At 40.4% G+C, this 20,435-nt stretch overlaps 1 protein-coding gene across 2 annotated transcripts in view; it reads left to right on the top strand.

Moving 5' to 3' along the window:
- The first annotated feature begins 2,015 nt into the window (after positions 1-2,015).
- Positions 2,016-20,435, top strand: part of LOC134882897 (membrane-associated guanylate kinase, WW and PDZ domain-containing protein 3-like) — a 135,943-nt gene continuing 117,523 nt past the window's right edge. For both annotated transcript variants that reach the window (XM_063910908.1, XM_063910910.1), the window contains exon 1: positions 2,016-2,883. In XM_063910908.1, the coding sequence (XP_063766978.1) occupies positions 2,577-2,883 (307 nt within the window). In that variant the 5' untranslated portion in view covers positions 2,016-2,576. The remainder of the gene's footprint in view (positions 2,884-20,435) is intronic.

Raw genomic sequence — 20,435 nt, 5'->3', positions numbered from 1 at the left:
CGACTATATGTCATTGACATAAGACTGTCATATCTATGAGTCAACTAGCCCGAAATTGTCAAAATATATCATGCTATATTGGGGATGTAATTGTAAAAACCAAATTTAGCGTTATTGAATAACACGCTGTGAAACACGGCTGGTAATCTCCAGAGATGAAGTGACATTTACAAAGATTAATTAACTTCCAAAGCTCAACTTCAACACGCCTTCAGTTTTGCATCATTAAGCTCCAGTAACATTTAGCATGAAACCAGCTTCAGACAAATGAGCTGTTACATAACACGTGTTGGAAGAAGTACTCAGATCCTTTACTTAAGTTCAATTACAAATACTATGGTTTTAGAGTACTTCATCGCAAGTAAAATCCCTGATTTCAAAATGTGACTTAAGTAAAAGTACAAAAGTATTAGTATGAAAATATGCTTAAAATGTAAAAGTACTTGTTCTACACAATTACCGTCTTCACAATAATATAAGGTATAGAAGTATTACCAGGTAAATGTACTTCAAGTATCAAAACTTTAAGTACTATCCTGTTTTTATACATGTAAGAGCATTTCAGTATTGTAGTTTGTCAATGTGGAGCAATTCAGATCTGTGAAATACTGGGTAGAGTACTCGTATACAGCAATGCATTATACCATCTATGTTTTTTTTTTCTGTACAAAATACTAGTAACTGTGAGTGTTAAATTAACATAGTGGAGTAAAAAGTACAATGTTTGTCTCTAAAATGTAGCGGCGTATCAGTATGAAGTAGCATTAAATTAAAATACATCGAAAGAGTAAATGTACTTAGTTACTTCCCACCACTGGTTATATAACAGTTTGATACCAACACACACACATTAATGTAAATGTATGTGAACACTGTGCTCACAGGCCATGAATATAAGTAGGATGAATGTTCCCTTATGTAAAAAGTCAGATTCACTGCACTATACCTACATGTATTCTGAAAATCCAATAATAAACAGGCTATTCTAAGCATGTTCTGTTCAAACAATTAGAAAACAAAGCCTTGGTTAACAGTCAAGGATAATTAACTAGTAAATCAATTAAAGCCTGGTCTTATAGGTCAGGCATGGGTAAACGCAGCCGAATGCGACCAAGCGTGATGGCATGTATGAAGGTATGCAAGGGGAAATCAAAGCCGAGGAGGGGTGAAACAGAACAGTACATCATTTGATTTCTGATTGTGTCACTAGGTGGCGCTGAGGGGATTTATTATAATCAACCCTCCAAATATACTTACCTCACTTAAATGAATTTTTTTAATTAGATTCCATTAGTTCTGCACGCTTAATGTTAGGGATTTCATGCTCTGCGTGTTTTTACTGATAATCTTAAATGTGAATCTGCCTGAATTTCAGAATCATAATTCCTTTATTCGTCTCAAAGAAGGGAAATGTACAATGTTACAGCAAAAGTAGTAGAGAACAAATAGCATAAGATAAAGGGAATGCACCTAAGATCTAACATTAAAAAAAAAAAAAGTTATTACAATTTACAAAGTAGACATCTGGGCAGCAGCAGTAGGATACTTATAATATTTAAATTAAGTGTAACACGTAAACAGAGCTAAAGATATAGATTGCACAGAGCTACTTACGTGTTCTTGTTGCAGTATTTATTGTTAAACTAAGGAGGCAACAAGTAATAATCATAATTTTAACTAGGTTCATATTGCTCATAATTGTTTTTGCACAACAGTGTAGTAGTCTTTGTTTTTCTGGCTGGCTCAATACAGCCAAATGCAAAACGTCCAGATTGTATTTATTTGACGCAAAATAACAATAAGCTACAGTGAACATTCCTGGACCCACGCAGTATGTTTTTTCATTTAGTACCACAACAGACCAGAGGATGGAGCCAGCCAGCACGAGCGTCTACACCACACTGCTGCTGCTGCTGCTGCTACTGCTGCTGCTGCTGAGCGTAAAAGGGGCGTTTCGGAGCTTGGCAGCCTCTCTGCTGGCGGTGCCAGGTGTGTTCAAACCTGTAGCAGACGAACGCTCCTCGCAGATGTCTCACGGCTCAGTCACCGTGGGCTGGATCTCAACTGCATAAACCGTGATTGCTCCCGCCCGTCTATTTTCAGCCTGCCCACAGGTATGAGGGAATTGTCGTTGACGCACTACATTTCAGCGACACAATCCACCGCCGAGTGAGTAAAATCCTCTCTGTTTACATTTAGTTTTAACGACTTAGCGTCGGGAGACTCATCTGGAGACGCGGATATTGTTCCAGAGTAGCGACGGAGACCATGGCATGAATCATTCCCCTTTTAAAAGCATCTAGACGCTATCAACTCTGCTGTTTTACGCACAAGGAGCGCTTGGAATTATTGCTTCCTAGACATCTGCACGCACACCGTGGGATGACAACCCTCAGCGGAAGATTCGCGGGTTGAAAAGCATCGTCCTAAATGTCAGGGAGATGAACCCCCCCTCAGCAGAAGCTCTGGAGAATATCTCAGGAGGGTTGATTAGGCCGCGTCACTTCGCCTTCATTTAACAACAGCGAACCGAGGAGACTGTTAGACCGTTTAGTTGTTCGTAAAAGGGAGTAACCATGTCCAGAACACTGAAGAAGAAGAAACACTGGTCTAGTAAAGTGGTGGAGTGCGCGGTGTCATGGGGGAACCTGGGAGACTTTGGCTCCGTGGTGGAGGTTCTGGGTGGAGCAGAGCTGGGCCAGTTCCCCTACCTGGGCCAGATGAAGCTGGACGTGCTGGTGTGTCACGTCGGGAAGCTGCCCTACTACGGGGACGTTTTGCTGGAGGTGAACGGGACGCCCGTCAGTGGACTTACAAACCGCGACACCCTGGCTGTCATCCGCCACTTTCGGGAGCCGATCCGCCTGAAGACGGTCAAACCAGGTGCGTCCCCTGCTTTCTTTTCCAAACGCTTCCTCCTTCAGTTGTGTCACCTGAGCCCCACTTGTTTGTAAGACGAGCGTTTTGATGTGTTGCATCCATTAAACACAACAACCATCATAACCATACACACCGAGAGAAACATGGGAACATATCCAATCTGTGATCACCTGAAAAACATCCTTTATTAGTATTCAAATCCTCTCTTTCATGCTCCTTCCTCCTATTACTTAAGTTTATGTGTCGCCTTATGATATATGAATTCATACATTCCAGATTAAGTGTACTAAACCATTTCAAAGTGTTATAAAAAGGTTGTATATTGTCTGTTACTCAACCTGCCAGGGACAGATGAAAATGTGCCTATATGGCTAAATCTGGCACATTTATATGATGGACTTAAGTGCTCCTTAATGTGCATTGAAACGGTATACAAATTCCGGCACACTTCCTATAGATGATATCAAAGACTGCTACTGTAAACCTCCTTCAGCCCCTTGTCATCTAACTGGTCCATACCCTTACCACCTTCTCAGGGAGATCGAATAGTGATAATGGTAATAATGGCATGTAGCCCAGTTGGAGACTTCCAGGCTGAGTGCACTTATATATGCATAAAGAGAAGGCCTAATTACATCCTCTGTTATTCCGCTGCCCGTTGGCCACACGATCCAGACTTGTAGCCGTTTGTCCTTCTGCATCTAGCTCTCCAAAGATGCTGACTGTAACATCCAAACACTATGATAATAATGTCTTAGCTGTGAAGGTTTGATGTTGCTGGTTCTGACCCAAGCTGCAGGTTTAGGGTTTTACCGGCTCTCGAGATATGGTTTGTGTGTTTACTGGTGATGGAGATGGCCTTACATTGCTTGTATGCAGGAACTGGAATGTCTAAACAACATCTGAGACTGTTCAAAAGGTTACATCAGCAGCAGCTGAGTCCCACCTCAGGCCAGGATCCCTGAAGATCAGATGTGCACAGGCCTACTTATAGTGTGTGTGTGTGTGTGTGTGTGTGTGTGTGTGTGTGTGTGTGTGTGTGTGTGTGTGTGTGTGTGTGGGTGTGTGTGGGTGTGTGTGTGTCTATACACTCCCCAGAGGTCCTTACACTACGCTCTCTGCCCCAATAACCAAGGATGATTAATAAAGGGCAGGGAAAGAGAAACAAAAAGAAACAGAGGGAGCGACGAGAAGAGATGGGGCGAACAATCGGATCTGCCTTTGGCTCCAGGTTTAACTCCCACACGAGGCTCTTTTTTTCCCCCTTTAAATCTCACAGGGAAGTAATAAGTGGCAAAGATGGCAAAAATCCTCATCACCTTTGCCCTTCCCTGTCACTCTTACCTGTGTGGCCTATTTTCTGCCGTATGTAATGTTACAACTAGCATGGATCAGCTTTGCATGGGTCTGTTTGCCTCACAACTCCCCCCCGGCGCTAGCATACAGATGGGGTTGTTATATTGTATGATTACATATTGTGCATGTGTGTACGTCTACGCTGTGTGTATACATCCCTGTGTGGAAGCCTCATGTTTAATTCACACCTCTTGCATAATTGAGTTAGCGAGTGGATTTGCTACAGCCTGATGGAGGCAGTGGGCCTGGAGGATCAGCTGTTACCAGGAAGCCCGGGAATTTGCGATTGACATGACGGCGCCCTGGCAGCGACCGACAGCCTCTCTGGGTCTACCAGATGTTCCCACCCCTGCACTCTTCCCAAGAAGCTCCGCCTGCCTTGCCCTCTGGTGCTGGTGTGCTTTCCTCCTGCTGCTGACAGCTGGGAGGAGCTAGCAAGGAAGAGGTAACACTGAAAAAAACTGAAATGTTGACTTTAATTCATTGTATTACGTCAACACATTTTACATAACTATTAGGTTGGTTAAAAGCAATAATATGAAGTTGAACCTTTTTATTTTAACTTAACATTATTGCTTTTAACTAACCTAATGCAGTTATGTGACATCTGTTGACATAATACATTTAATTAAAGTCAACATTTCAGTTTTCTTCATTGAAGAGAGGGTACAATAAACACAACTAGGGATTTGAGGCGTCGATAGGGAGACAGGATGCAAGATACAAGTCTCTATCGAGGCTATTATCTATCTGAGCCATTGATCGAAACCGAGAGAGTTGCACACAGCACTTACTTTCTGCTTCTGCCGTATCATATACTCCCCAGGGACCGCCAAGAGGCTTCTCTCACATGCATACATCCTCACGTAGACATCTTTTTACTGTTGGAGAGGAGGAAGTTCACACCTACACCAAGGCTTAACAATGTACCGTGAGGTGCTCATTTCCATGTTGTCTTTGATTAAGCTGAGAGATACCTCTATTAAAAGCTCGGCTCTGTGCTCGGTACAGGAATCTATTTCTGCCCGTACCCCCAGCTAAGAATCGTGGGGGGAAAAGATGCCTGATGAAAAGCTTCATGAATGGCAATCCAGAAAACCTTTTTTTCCGCGGCTCGGTTATTTTCTGCTGTGCCTCCTATATGTTTGCAGCTTCAATCACGGTGCAATCAAAACATACATACAACCTGTAGCCATTTATCTGCGGCTGAATGGATGGCTCTGACTTCAAATGAATAATTTCTCAGAGCAGTAACACAGTGCAGCTAGTGAAGCAAGCTTTCATTTGATGATTTAAATTAGCTATGTGAATGTGGAAATGCATGTATACAAGCCCTCTATTTAAATGCGTTGCTCCGGAGATTCATTGCTGTTTGTGTCTCAGTCAGACAGCTTGAGTTTTTTTATTTAATGACATTTAATAAGATCTTGAAATCTAACCAGTCACCTGATTGCAGGTATATTTAATTACAATTGTAAATAATTAATATACTCAAACACCTTCGGGGGTGTTGGGATAACATCATTTTTTATTGGAAGTTAATAGTCATTTTTCTTCATTCTTTGTAATGTTTGATAATTGTTAATGTGATAATGAGAGTTTATTCAGTCGGCAGTATGGCATCATTCATCTGTTTCCGTAAGCTATAGTTAAAGAGGCAGATTCTTTAATTACCTTGAATGCTGTAGTAAAACTGAAATTGAAATCAACGTGTTGCTGACTCTAGTTTATAATTTAGGTTGTCAGCTTCTGCTCACACATGTTTTCTATTACCTGCTGATCACGCCAATAAAGAAGAAAGCAGATTGACATGAGTCCCAAAGACCTTGAATAAAACAGCAATAGTGTGTGGGTTAATCTCATTAATGCACCTCTCATATCACGAAGTGCCTCTCAATGAAATCATCCTCTTGACAGGCGATGCTTTTGTCACTGCAAAAAGATTTGTAGTCGGCTGCAAAAGAATGAGGATTGATGGTGAGAGTTAGAGCCCAGCAGCCCGGAGAGTCTGGTCGAATGACTGAAGACATCTGTTCTGTTCACGCCTTCGAGATTTTTCTGACAATCAGCTGTATGGAGAGGGTAGCTTTCACGTACGCTGTTCATATCATGGCACATAAAGTCTTTTTTCAAGTACATTTAAAGTGATTAACACTGTTTTCTTATGCAGATACAATAAGACGCCAGTTAGGTTTTGTTTTGCTAAAATCGGTTTATGTTTTGGCACTGATCCTGCTGTTTTGCTACTGGATTATAGATGGCTTTGTTCTGATAGTTTTAGCCTCTTTTGTGCTTTTTAATTGCAATGTTGCCCAGCCTGCATGTTACTGTATGTTCTATAAAACTGACTTGATAATGCTTTCTAGGACAGGCGTCCCTTGGACAAAAGAACATAACATTCTTAATCTCATTAGTGCCAACTGGCAAGAAATTAAGCCTGAATTGAAAAAAAAAAAAATAATTATGACCTTACACACAATCAATTGTAAGTGGTAGTAAATTCTCAGGTGCCTCATTAATAACTTACAATGTGGAATATAGAATGAAACATGGCAAAGACTTTTATGAAATATAAGCAAAATATTGCATCAGGCGGTCCTCTGCTGCTGTATTTATTGAAACTCCACAGCTCTAATTTGCACCTTCTGGAGGAGCCTAAAGGACCATACCGGTGTGTTTGCATGTTTCAGCCCATTAACTGCAATAATGTATATTACAGCTGATCACTTTCCTGAAGGTTCAATGTTTTTTCTACCTTTCAGGCCATTACCTTTTTCACTTTATTGCAGTACTGAAAATCACTCAACAGAAACCTTCATTTAGGTAATGGCTGCAAGATATGAGAAAAATATGCGATTACTTTGTTGAATATTGAGATAACGACATGACTTGCCAGAATACAATATACATACAGAAAATTGAAAAAATGCTTGGTGAATTTACAAAACTGAAAGAAAGATACATATTTCATATTTTATTGAAGACATCGATTGAGCTTAACACGAAGGGCACCAAAAACCGCATTACTTAAATTTGTTTAATGGATTTTTTCTTTCAGCTAAATCAAATGATCCATGATTGCAGTATGGCAGTCTTTCGCATTGTGTTCATTGCTGTAAGTTCATATTGAAATTACACTAAATTATATATTTTTGCAAGCATAGATTTGACAATCACAAAAGTCGTTTTGCACACTGACAACTTCATTTTGCCACATAGGAAAGCAGGCACAGTGTTCACTGATGAATTATTTACCACAAGTTTTATGTCATCTGCAAGGTTTTTATAATGAATTAGCTACCTGGGGAACAAAAAAAAGATTGTTAAATAATAAAGCTTATGTCAAGCAGGTGCTAGTGAATTCACCATGGGGAAACTTAACCTCTACCAGTGTTTGAGATGAGAAGCGCAGCGGAATTACTTGATCGCAAGCCCCCCTGTTTTGTTAACAGCACCGTGTCACTGGCATATCACCACACTCATCAGCCAGCGTGGATTTGTTTGTGCTGCACACTTGAGCAAAGACTGTCAAACTGTAAAATGCAAGGCGGTTGGTTGCCACAGCGCCAGAGCATGACAATTAGCAGAAGTGTCGTTCCAATGCTGGATCTCCTCAGCCTACTTAACTCGCCTCATTAATGTCTTACTAACTTTCATAGCTGTCTCTCTGCATGCTCCCTCCCCCGGTTACTTCAAATAAGAATGATAGAATGCTATTGAATATCGTCATTCTACTGGTGACTATGCTAGTTTTTGATTGCATATCTATTGTGCAAATGTGTAAAGCCCTTGTAATAAATTATACGTGGAAATAAGAGTATGCTTATTTTTCCGTCTATTTTAAGTATTTCTTTGGAATCACTTCATTATTTTTATATATATATATATATATATATATAAATTATATCATCCTACAAAGCATTTTGTTGGTATACAGCTTGTTTGTCCTCTGTGACTTCCATCAAGCTTCTCCCATGTGTGCCTGAGGCAGCTGTCAGCAGACTTGTAGTGAAGTGCTGCTGCCTTCACACACACACACACACACACACACACACACACACACACACACACACACACACACACACACACACACACACACACACACACACACACACACACACACACACACATAGATATCACCAAATTTCCATATTGAAACATAATTTAAATGAAAACTGTGACCTAATATCTTATTGTTATGACCTGTCTGACTGGTAATTAATTCTAAAGGTGAAAAACACATGAATTTACAAGACATTGGAGAATATAAAGAGTGAAACAACTATTGCACATTAGTGTTTGTGCAGTGCTTTTCAAACATATGTTGATCTGCACAAAAACCAAGACTTACTTTTGTCATTGGCAACAAAATCGAGACTCCAAACCAGCATTAATGACTTTTTGTTTTGCAATAATCCCATGACGCTGTTACAAAGCAGAGCTGCCGAAAACCAGAAGCATCCCAGCTGAGAGCCCACTCTAGCATGCCTTGCAGCGTGTTTGTGGAGGCACGGGGGGGGGGGGGGAATATAACTACAAAACAAACAAGCGTAAAGTTGCTCCCAACCCTACTCCAAGTCCTCAATAATTTATCCATACTACAGCTGGCTATTTCACTGATGTGCATGTGTGTGTGCATGATGACTGGTGATATTAGAATAGAGTGGTATCAATGCATGGCTCCCGGTCTCCAGCACACTCTCATTATTCCCACTTTAATCCAATTGGTGCTGCTTTTCTGGCACACTCCAGCACCACCTGCATTGATCGGAACGTAAACAGCCTACTTGATATGGTTGGTTGGAGTTAGAACCCTATTTTTTAAAACTGATTGTAGCTGTGTTTCACAATGATTGCCTTGTAGATGTGAAATCCGTGTGCAGTTCTAAAACTTTTGCATTTTGCCTGGATGTTGGTTAGGTTTATATTCAGTTTGATAGAGATATGTAGAACAACATGCAAATCACAGTTTCTATTTTATTTCAGCCCATTCCAAACTACAATCTTAAGACACTATGAATTGTATCTTCCAATAACCCCTAACCCTTTAAAAAAACGTTTGTTATACACCACGTCTTTTTATAATCAAGGCAGTCGACTGAATTTAGCTAACACACAAGAAAAAAGGCTGTAAAACTAAGCGTTAAAGGGTTAATCCTTTATACCTCGGTTAATATTCACTGAACTGGAAGGTAATCCTTTAAATCATTTGTCCTCAGGCCACCTATAGAAATAAGTCTTTAAAGCATACAAAATAAAAATACATTTTGGAGCTTTTGTGACAGTGTGAGGACTGGAAGTTTTGAGGTGTATAATCAGGGCATATTACAGTGATAACATACCAAATGAGTCTACATCTTACTCTAGATAATAGCTACTCTTTGTGTATTAATAAGAACATATCCCATACATATTTCAGCTCATAAATAAGTAACAAGAAATACATTAAGTGTTATTGTGACATTTTGGAAATAATAGTTGCTTACGTTTGCCATTTCCAAGCAGTATATGATTAGGAAAGGGTCAAGTTAAAGCAACAGTGATCAGACAATTATAACTTTATGGAAAGAAAGGATTAGAGGCTAGAGATCGGGGAAGTCTCTAGGAAATGAATGTAAGTCAATATACACCACTAACACAAGCTAACAACATAATCTCTCCATCTGAAATCTAGGCTACATGGCCCATTATTGGAATTTGCTTGTTCAACGTTCTCTAATTGTATCGTCTATAGTAGCTAATAGTATCATTGGCCATAAAGCTGTTGAGCATATACATAGAATTATGGTGTTGACTGTATGTTGAATTACCTCTGGGATAGTGCTTTTATTATTTTCAGTGGGATGTTCTTGGGCATTTCAGTTCCTCGGTGGCTTCAGTCCAACTCCAATTAAAGACCGCATTGTCGTCTGAAAGGCCTGTTAGCGCTCACATTATAATATAATGACTAATTCTTAACATGGCCCAGTAAATATGTATTTATTAGGAGGGTCATAAAATCATTTATTGCATTTTGGTTATATATAGGACAGTGGATGCAAATGTGTAGTTGGGGGTGGGTTTCTCTGCTGACTGAATAGACGAGGAGTAATGAATACAGAAAGTGGTTATTTTTTGCTTTGACCTGCATCCTATTTGCCCTCATTACCCACTGTTCCTTCTGCCTGCTGTGTGTACAGCTAGTTCCTATCTGCCAATGGTTATATCTTGAGATATGTCGTATTTTATACCTCTGATAGAAATGTCAATCATGAATCTTTTCTAAACATATCATATATCTACAATAGAGTTGTGTCCTACAATCCTTGTAGCTGATACTATAATAAAAAGGGATTTAGTCTTATCACTCTATCCTCCTGGTACCCACAACCCCTTAAATATGTAATCGTCAAAATAGGATCATAACATAAGCTCAACAATCCCCAAAAGATGTCTGTTTGGGATATAGCTACAATCTCAGTGTTTATCTTTAATGTGATTTTCATTTTTCTTACACTTTTCTTGCTCCAGAGTTCACCCGTCATATCCTGTATAATCTGAATTCCGGTGTGTGTATGTTTTGTGGGTTGTTTCTTGGTTGAACATTGTGTCTGTCAGTGTCTGAGAGAAGATTGAAGGGGACAGTTGGTGAGCAGTCACTCCTCTGTCTGAGCGCCTTGTTTATTTAACCACAGGCACAGCAGCCATACGGCGGCTGACTGACCCAGCACTATCATGAAGGACGTTATCTTTATGCAACGATGACTGCTACACGCCATAGTCCCCCACCGCATCAGCTGCGTTCAGTGATTGCACACTTGGCCAGCTTGTCACTCTCTACTCTCTTATTATCCAGATGTGCATTATCCTCCGACTGCTGTTTATCACTGCAAGATTGGGGCTCAGGTCACCTCCAGAAAGCTCACAGGTAATGGGCCTTGACATCTGAATTAGTCTGCTCTTTCAAAGGATGATTAACAAGCGGCTTAGGATTCTGAGGGGATGTTGATAGGCGGACATACACATGCAGGGGTGAGGGGGGGCTAGTGGGGGTGCTGCCTCTCTGAGCTTCAGGATGGGAGGCTTGCCAGTGATACAGCTCATCATGAAGTGGTCACGGTGTGGTTTTGCAGATGACCGAGGGTAGGATGAAGGGGGTAACTGAGGCCAGTGTGACTATGTGTTTGCACTGGTGATTTAGCCACTTGAAGTAAATGATTTTCATAGGCCGATATTGCACTCATAAACATTCTGAGTGGCACAGCTTCCATAAATGACACCGACATTTATTTATTCCTGTCAGTGTGGCTGGCCAACCCAGCTGTTTCGCTCATCCCCTTCCCCAGATCTTTTATTATTCCTGGGGTGTGTGATTCTCTGTGTGCTTGCGGCAGCAGGGGAACGGCTGGCTTTGTAGAATCTTAATAGCGGTGAGCTAGCGCCAAGCTTTTCACTCGCCGCTTGATGCAGGCATGTAACTGAATGCCAATGAGACATTAGGGTCGTGGTTGGATGGATCAGGCGGGGCTGTGGCAGGCGGTATCTGAGTTACTGCAGATCCCTTTTTGCCAGGTGAGGAGCACATACATCTGCTGCTCCCAGAGGCTGCACAGTGAGATGCGCTCGGTGTCTCATGGTTATCTCAGCACACCTAATCGCCAGGATGCGCCCTCTCTTGTGCTTTTCTGTCAACAGGGAGATAATCTAAGTGCATTCTGTTCAGCGCTGCTTCACCTGTAACATGCTGCCCTCAGAACGTGCAAGTGTTAGATAAGGCCTGTTAGATTCTGATTTAGTAATGACACAATGATGAATGACACTGGAGCATGGGGTACAGCGGATACTGCCACATCAGAGGTATTCTGGATCAGGCTGTGCTATGTCGGGAAAATCAAATATCACAATATTTTTGAACAAATATCAGTATTGCAAGAACATTTCATGGTTAAACATAGGTGCTTTCACAAAATATTTACCCAATGACTCAACAATAATGTGGATATAATAAATGTTTCATAACTAGAAAAGACAAACACTTTACTGTAATGCAGTCCTAAAACCAAGACATGACAACAATTGTTATATTAGAATATAAAAGTTTTAGATAATATCCACAATCATATCACAATATCCATATATTTTCCTAATAAGCCTTGATTTTAAATGACCAAATTCTTCTCCGATCTTGTCTTCTCCATGATTATATAAATTGGCCTTCTACCGTTTGGGTCAGGCTTGGAGATAGAATATAAGGATATTTTTCATAATTTCCCAGGCTATAATGGCATCCAATTAGCTTTTTTCTGTGTTTGCCTGGGGTGTTATTTAATATGGTGATGGCTTTCAGCTTGGGCTGTAACTAACAAAAACCAATCAATGATATCTTTATAGCGACAATATTATAGGGTTAACCGTTGGTGCTTTCAGAAAGAATTACAGAGTTACTATCATCAATATTTTGGATTATGTAATTGCACTCTCCCGTTTGGGTCAGGCTTGGTGATGTAACATGAGGATATTTTTCATAATTTCCAGGCTATAATGGCATCTAATGATATTTGCCTTTTTCTGTGTTTGCATGTGATGTTATTTAATCCTGCCTTATAATGACCCTGTTCGATGCAGCAGCTTTTATTCACACATAATCTCCTCTCATTTGGTCATTACCACAAAATATGTATTGCCTGTGTGTATTTAATTTTATGATGACTGAATAAACAATACATCACTGAGGATGGTATTATAAAACCTAATAACTTTCATAACTCATATTGTATATTGCCTAGCCTCGCTGCTTGTTTCCCGTACACTAAAGTGTGTGTGGCAGTGTCTGTGTGTGTAGATGTGTGTGTCATGTCATATTTAGAACATGGCATCTTCCTAATTATGAAGGTGACACAGACAACACAGGCTGTTCACAACAGCACATGACCTGTTAGTGTACTATAAATGGAGAGCTGTAATGCTTCGGTCTCCTGTAAACATACACACACACACACACACACACACACATACACACACACACACACACACACACACACACACACACACACACACACACACACACACACGCACACACACCAGCACATTAATCTGTCTTTTTCGCAGCATGCACATGGTTCTCCACATGACACAGATGTTGCTAACAGTGGGATGGATGCAGAGGCTCCAGTCACTGCGTAATCTGATTACAGACGGCTTCACACAGTCGCCCGGGCGGAGGGAGGGAGGGCATCAGGGAAAGGACAGATGGACGAGCCATGGTTGTTAACAGCTGTGGTTAACTCTGTTGTGTAATATACAGTTGTGTTGTTCAGGAAGAGGGAGGCATGTGATGGTTACAGCTACAGTAGGGGTGTAACTAACACTTTCATTATCGGTTGATCTGCAAATTTAACTTGATTATTGATTTGATCCACAAAATGTCAGTTATTAGGAATAAGTTACTTTTCAAGTTTCTTAAGGTCAAATTCTGAGAGAGGCCCTTTTATTGTTTTTGGGTTTTCGTTTTCTTGAAGTGTGTTGAATAGGTTTTCGTGTATGTAAATGGTCTGCAAAGGCTGAAATCCCAAAGTTCCCTACAGAGGGAGTTTCTCTCCCACACACTCGTCCCCTGCCTGAAACGCCTCCATTGGACTCCTTTTATATACTTCCTTAACATCGTGTCGTCAATATGTAACAATCACACTCATAGGCTTAGGGGCGGGACATCTCTAAGAGGTTGACCAATCACAACACAGCTATATCTAACTAATCAGAGCAGACTGAGCTCTGGTTTCAGACAGAGGGTGAAAAGAGTTGCTGCAGCACAGGCAGTAAGAGAGAAATAAAGAGCTTTTTGAACATTGAAGTATGTTGCAGTAGAGGCACAAAACACAGATACGAAAAATTACCATAGCAGTTTGTCAAAATAGGTGGAAATTATTTTTCTATCCATTGAGTATTCAAATAGTTTACTTATTGTTTCACCTATACTTTCCACTGCAGTGTATTGTGATACATTTTTGCATTTGATTAAAAACTTGGCATCAAACTTGGCATTACTGAGCCATTTCTCCCATAATTTGCCCATGCGGTAGTGTTTGGCATTTGTTTAAATATCCCATTGGCTAGGAGCAATATGATCCATAGAGAGTGAATTAGTGGGAAAAAATCTGATTGCATGAAGCAAATGTTTCACATTTGATGCATTATACTAAACATAATTGAGAGTGTCTCGTGCTGATTAACATCACATCCATCCTGCTTTTAGCCCCGCGGGCTACAAAAATATGACTTCACTGCAGTTTGTAAGCATAGCAACCAGAGTGGACGCAGCTGCTGGAGGAGCTCACTCAGATCCGAAATAACTAGATGAGCCCTGCAGACTGATTCATGAATAAATATTCCCCTCGTCACACAAACATATTCATAAAGGGACATATGGCTGCAAAACGTATCCAACACAACCTTTGCTATAAAGTAGTTCATTTAAAAGCTCACAATGCTCCGCCTCCTCTGATGTGCTTATTTGCTTTTCTGCAACACCAGCTGCCCCTGCTGCTGCTCATTACACATTTTATGACCAAACTCACCTGCCAGCATTCCGATCACGTCTTCAGTATATATTTTTTGAGCAAGTAAATGTGTTCTGGCCTTTACTTGCACTCGTAGTGGCAGCAGGAGTCTCCTGTCCTGCTGCAGGCAGTGAACAACTACAGTGTCTTTTCCCAAAGGGCTCATTCTCTCGAGAGTGCAGATGCCGGGAATTACTGCTTTACTTTATCAAATTAAAAACATTCGTTGCACGCATTAATATGCATAATGTGAGATGATGTCTTGGATTTGTTCAGTCAGTGTTTGTGTGTTTGGAAAAATGAGTTAGATAATCTTACAAGGTTGGTGGAAGGCTGTCTTACTGTTCTCTCGATGATCATTTGGGACATGCCTTTGCAGTCTGCTAATTTCTGATGTTACACTGCTTCTGTGCAATTAATTACCGTTTATATTAATTATGAATTGATTTCTTCTAGTGGATTATCTTGTTTTTTTTGTTATGTGATGTGTATTATGATGATGTCGTCCTTCTAATTTAGGTAGTGATGGAATAGGAAAAACTCCCTTTGTATGAGCGCGTATAAAGGAGCTAATTCAATCTTTAAGACACATTTCGTTGCACATTTCTTCTTCGTTTGTTTCTTGCTTTTTTCCTAAAATCTTCTTCAGTTCTATTCCTTTAAACAGGAATTAACAATCCTGCTGGGATAAAACTGATTGCAGTTTTAAGGGTTGAAGTCCATTCCTGACTGTGATTCAGTATTCTTTCTTTAGTATGTCAATATAATAATATACTTTCCTTATTCAGATTTTTGCTCAATTTAGTGACAAAAACTCTGAATTTGTTTTTGATAATTCTGAACATTAATGTCTTAAGCAAATCTTAAACAAGTTCAACAAGTATAAAGTGCATTACAGCACAAGGCACACAGTATGGATGAAGTAACAGATGTTATAGAACTTAATTAAAAGCAATCTCTAATACAACTTTCATTAAAGTCATGACTATTTCTCTGGGGATTATGAAAGCTGTCTAACTGTGTTTAAGCTTTAAAGACAGTCCGCAACAATGAGTCTTGGTACTAGAGCTGAGCGTATCTGACTAATTCAAACTCATGAATATGAAGGAAGCTTTCCCCAAAGTGGCCGCTATAAATAATGATAGAGCAGTGACTAAGCCTTTGCATGTCCGGATAAGCAGACCGGCCTCAGCAAGCAGGCTTCCATGATGAGTCAGTAATTTAACTTTTTTTTTAATGCATCTAGATAAACAACTGCTGACATCCAAAGGATCTGCGCTGATGCAACACATTCCTATAATCAAGTAAAGCAGGTTTAAAAAAGAAAAACAGCAGTCTATGGTTCGAGTCCCAACATGAAAGCAAGCTACTTTAAAAGTGTGTTTCTTGGGTAATAACCAACATAGTGTTTGAAACATTTTTTTTTGAAGTGTGGATTCAAAAAGAGACAGCCCTCACCAGTTTGACATCACACTGCCTCCCTTTTGTGTGTTTACAATCTGTGCGAGCTTTGAAGGTTTGTTCATCTCAGGAATAGAACTTCTTTGATTCATCTGCATTTCAAATACTCTTTAGATCACTGCAATTAATTTAATATCACATGTCAGCTGTGTGTATGTATTCATTGTGTGCGCAGACAGTCCACAGTCAGCATCACTGAATTAAAACGTGTCGGTGTGCTCAAACAAACAGGTGATGTTGACAGGCTTTTATCCTGTCCGAGCTGCAAAGTGGCCAGTAATATTCTCCAATCGAAGCGTTCTCTCCTCCGTCAACTTTTCTTCCGTTGTACAAGGTCTTGCTTTCCTCTGCTCTGTTGCGCTTTGGTCGGAGTGTCTGCAATTTCATACGCATCGCCAGTGATGCGTTCACAAAGTGCGGTTTTACCTCTGAAATTTTGATACAGATCCGTAGACTCCGGCTATTTCTTGTGTCTGACTTCATGTTGTCTGTAGTCATAACTGGGGGCCTGATGTGTTGCCGATGAATTTAAGCAGGCATCAAGTTGGCTCAAATAACTACCGTCTTTATTTGGAAATCTGAAGATTTAACGCAACATGGGACCTTAGTGTGTATTGATTTACATTATCTGGGACTGGAACATTTTTTGGGCTAAGTTTTGTCTGTCTAAGGTGAGATCCTGTTTCTTGTTTTGTCCAACCAAGAGACAAAACATTTTAAGTTATTGAGTTCACTAAAAAAGTTGGCTTTCACATTAAGAAGAAGAAAATTACCCTTTATTAATCCCTTAATCCCTCTTTGTTGAATTCACATCATACAGTACACACTACAAACACAGGAAGCACACACTTGCACAACACATGTGTTTTTCATAGAGGTGCCAAAGCAAAGGGCAGTTCCTTGCTTAAAGACACCTCGGCATTACAGAAAGTGTTCTGGCACCAGGACTTGAACCGGCGACCCTTCGATCCCAAGTCCCTAAAGACTAAGCTACTTCTACCCCTGTTTAAAAAGAAATATATACCCCAAATGGTCCCACAGAGGGAACATTAACATTCTCCCTCTCTCCCATCCTAGTGTTATGAGCAGTGGGCTGCCATTAGGCGCCCGGGGAGCAGTGTAGGTAACGGAGCCTTGCTCAGGGACACCTCAGTAGCACTTGGTCTTCCGGGGACTTGAACCGGTGACCTTCCGGGTTCCCAAGCCAAGTCCCTACGGACATCGCCACCACCACCACCACCGACATGCCCTTTGACATTCTGCTTTTAAAAGAAAGACTAAAGAAAGAAAGGCAAAACTCAATTACTTTGAAGTCCTAGTTCCTGGTTTTAATAATAAACCACGAAATGAACCGATGTGCAGCAGGTATTTCCTAAATTAACAATTCCCATTTATTTTTTTGCAAATGCATGAAATCTCAAAATATTTATGATATTCTTATGGAGGACAAACTTGAAAAAAATTCATAACACAGTAATCCACCATCTCAACAGATTTGTTAGTTTTTACACCAGAGGTAAGAGCTGAGCTGTGGCGCCTCAGGCCAGATGAGGCAGTGTGCACCATGAGCTCTCCTCTGCTTCATTATACTCAGCCAGTTTGTGTTTTGACATGTCCGACTATGACCCCGAGCACCGGTCTGTCTGGATGGTTGTTTTGTACCTGGATGAGCAGCCCTGCCATTGGCATTCACCCGTACATGAAATTACATACAAACAAGTCCAAAAAGATAATCAGGCAATTTGTATAGAGACCCAGCCGTCGGGTTGGACCAGCTGAAGGTGAAAGTCGGTTGAGGTTTATTTCAAGGTAATTTATCCAGGATGATGTGTGTTTTACTTGACATTAGCAATATTAATATTTGTATTGTGGACGTAACTGCGACTGTCTGCAGTTTGACTTTCAAACAGTTAATAAAACAGTAAAGGCTGACTCTTGGTGGACTAATAAGGAAGCCAGCAGAGACGGCACTTATGAATGTTAATATAAAATATGAAAAGAAAAAGAGGATGAAAATAAGATTTTTAGATCCCACCAGTGTTGTGTAATGAATGTTTATCGTTTCCTTGTTTGGTGCTGTCATGATAAATAATGCATAGAATCACTTGTGAGGTTACATTCTTGCACATTATTAAATTAAGAGAAATTGAATTTTGCATGCTAGTGAATCACAAATTACCGGCTCCCCTCTCTATTGTATTTTACACTTCACATGATATCCAATTAAGAAAGAAAGAATGAGTTGGAGAGCTCATATTGTTTCCCCCGGTCCTCAAAACACAGCAGCAGCCTTGCTTGAGGAGTCCCACTCTCTATTGTCTGACAGTGTTGTTCTCATAAATGTACTTAAAATTGCCTCATTGTTTGTGTCCCAGCAGGGGAAATTAATAATGAAGTCCCATACTTACTTAAGAAATGCAATTTGTGTGTTGAATGTCTCAGACGATGCAGATGTCCACTACAAGGCTGAGTAAATACGTGTTCCGATTTTCAAGCACTTTTTTTTTTACTTTGAACTTTTGAAACATCAAAACGCATTTGACTTGTGGAGAGACTTGTGAAGGCGGAACACATTGTCCAATGTTCTGTCCACCGTTGCAGATTTAGATTTATATTTGTGTGAGTCATTTGACCTGGAAAGACCTCTGGCGTTTGAGGTTTTTGATTGTATTAACGGTAAAAGGATGCCAGATTGAAAGAACAAATCAGCCCAAGGAAAACAAAAATGTTTGGCAGGCGCCCTCAACACAATGTCCCAGGCTTACAGCTGCAAAACAAACCAATCGTGTTACTCTTGCACATAGAAAAAAAAATGGATCCGTGTGAATTGACTGGATTGCTGTTTCACTCGACGGGCCTTACAGGGGAACACAGACAAAATATCCACTTATCCATCCATCCGCCCATCTGTCTATCTGTCCATTCACCCATCCAGCCAGACACTGCTCTCTGACAGGGGTGTTGCTCGCTGTGACAGGCCTATTGACGGGCCAAATAGGACCTTGGGATTATAGGAGGACACGAGTGGATGTCAGACTGATGTGGTGAGGCTTACACGCTGTCAACAGGCTGAGCACACCTCTGTGGCATGCATGGAATCCATGTGGCTGCACCTACACAGGGAAAAAAAAGCAGTATGGTGAAAACCAGTCCAACCACTAGCAACTGTAGACATGTGCAGTCATTGCTTTTATTGTTCAGTCTTGATCGCGACAAAAATAATATGCGAGTTGATTTTAATTGCGCCGCTGACCTTTAAAAGGGAAATAAATGCTGTTAAATTAATTCATCTCATGGTCTAGCTGTTAAACAACTGAGAAAAAAAGCTCCTCTGTACATAAAGTATCTGCTGTAAATGTATCTACAAAGATTTGTCCATAAAGCTCAAGCGGCTAGTTCTCTCTTAAGAGTTTTTTGAATGAACAGGGGGGAAAGCTATTTAATGTGTTGCAGTGTAAATTGCACAAGTAAAGTTTAAAAGTATGAAGTAAGTACATCAGAAGACAAGTTTTTCTTTCATTTTAAGGAGGCCATAGGGATTAATGCAGAAGGATAGCCTTAGTTGTTGCATTGAATGTTCTTCAACTTGGGCTAAAGATACATTTCACTATATGTTTTGGTCTCTATCAAAGAATTTCAAACCATTTTGTGGTTTTGTTTTGTTTACTATATTGTTTGACATGACCTAATATTTGACTGTCTCTCATCAGTGTAACGGATCCTTGTCTTTTATCATCTAAATGGTTAAAAAGGGGCCCTATTATGCTTTTGGGCTTTTTTCATTCCTGTAGTGTTTAACATATATTTTCGTGAGTGTAAATGGTCTACTAAAATCCCAAAGTTCCCTCCAGATTAAGTATCTCTCCCACATATCCCCACCTGCCTGAAAAGCCTTTATTTGTCTCCTTTGTGTACTTCCGTAAACCAATGACATCACTATGTCACAACTGTGCTTCTATTGACTGGTGCTCCAACACATGTACATTATAGGCTAAGGGGCGGGACATCAATAAGCGGTTGGCCAATCACAACACAGCCGACCAGCTAACCAATCAGAGCAGACTGGGCTCTGGTTTCAGACAGAGGGTGAAAAGAGGTGCTGCAGCACAGGCATTATGAGAAAAAAAGCTTTTTGAACATTAAAGTATGGAGGCATGTCCCAGTAGAGACCCAAAATACAAATATGAACCTGAAAATGAGCCT

The sequence above is a fragment of the Eleginops maclovinus genome, chromosome 20 (assembly GCF_036324505.1).
Source record: "Eleginops maclovinus isolate JMC-PN-2008 ecotype Puerto Natales chromosome 20, JC_Emac_rtc_rv5, whole genome shotgun sequence".
Classification (NCBI taxonomy): Eukaryota; Metazoa; Chordata; class Actinopteri; order Perciformes; family Eleginopidae; genus Eleginops; species Eleginops maclovinus.
Note: the sequence above shows the minus strand (reverse complement) of the source record. Positions and strands in the feature narration are given on the sequence as shown.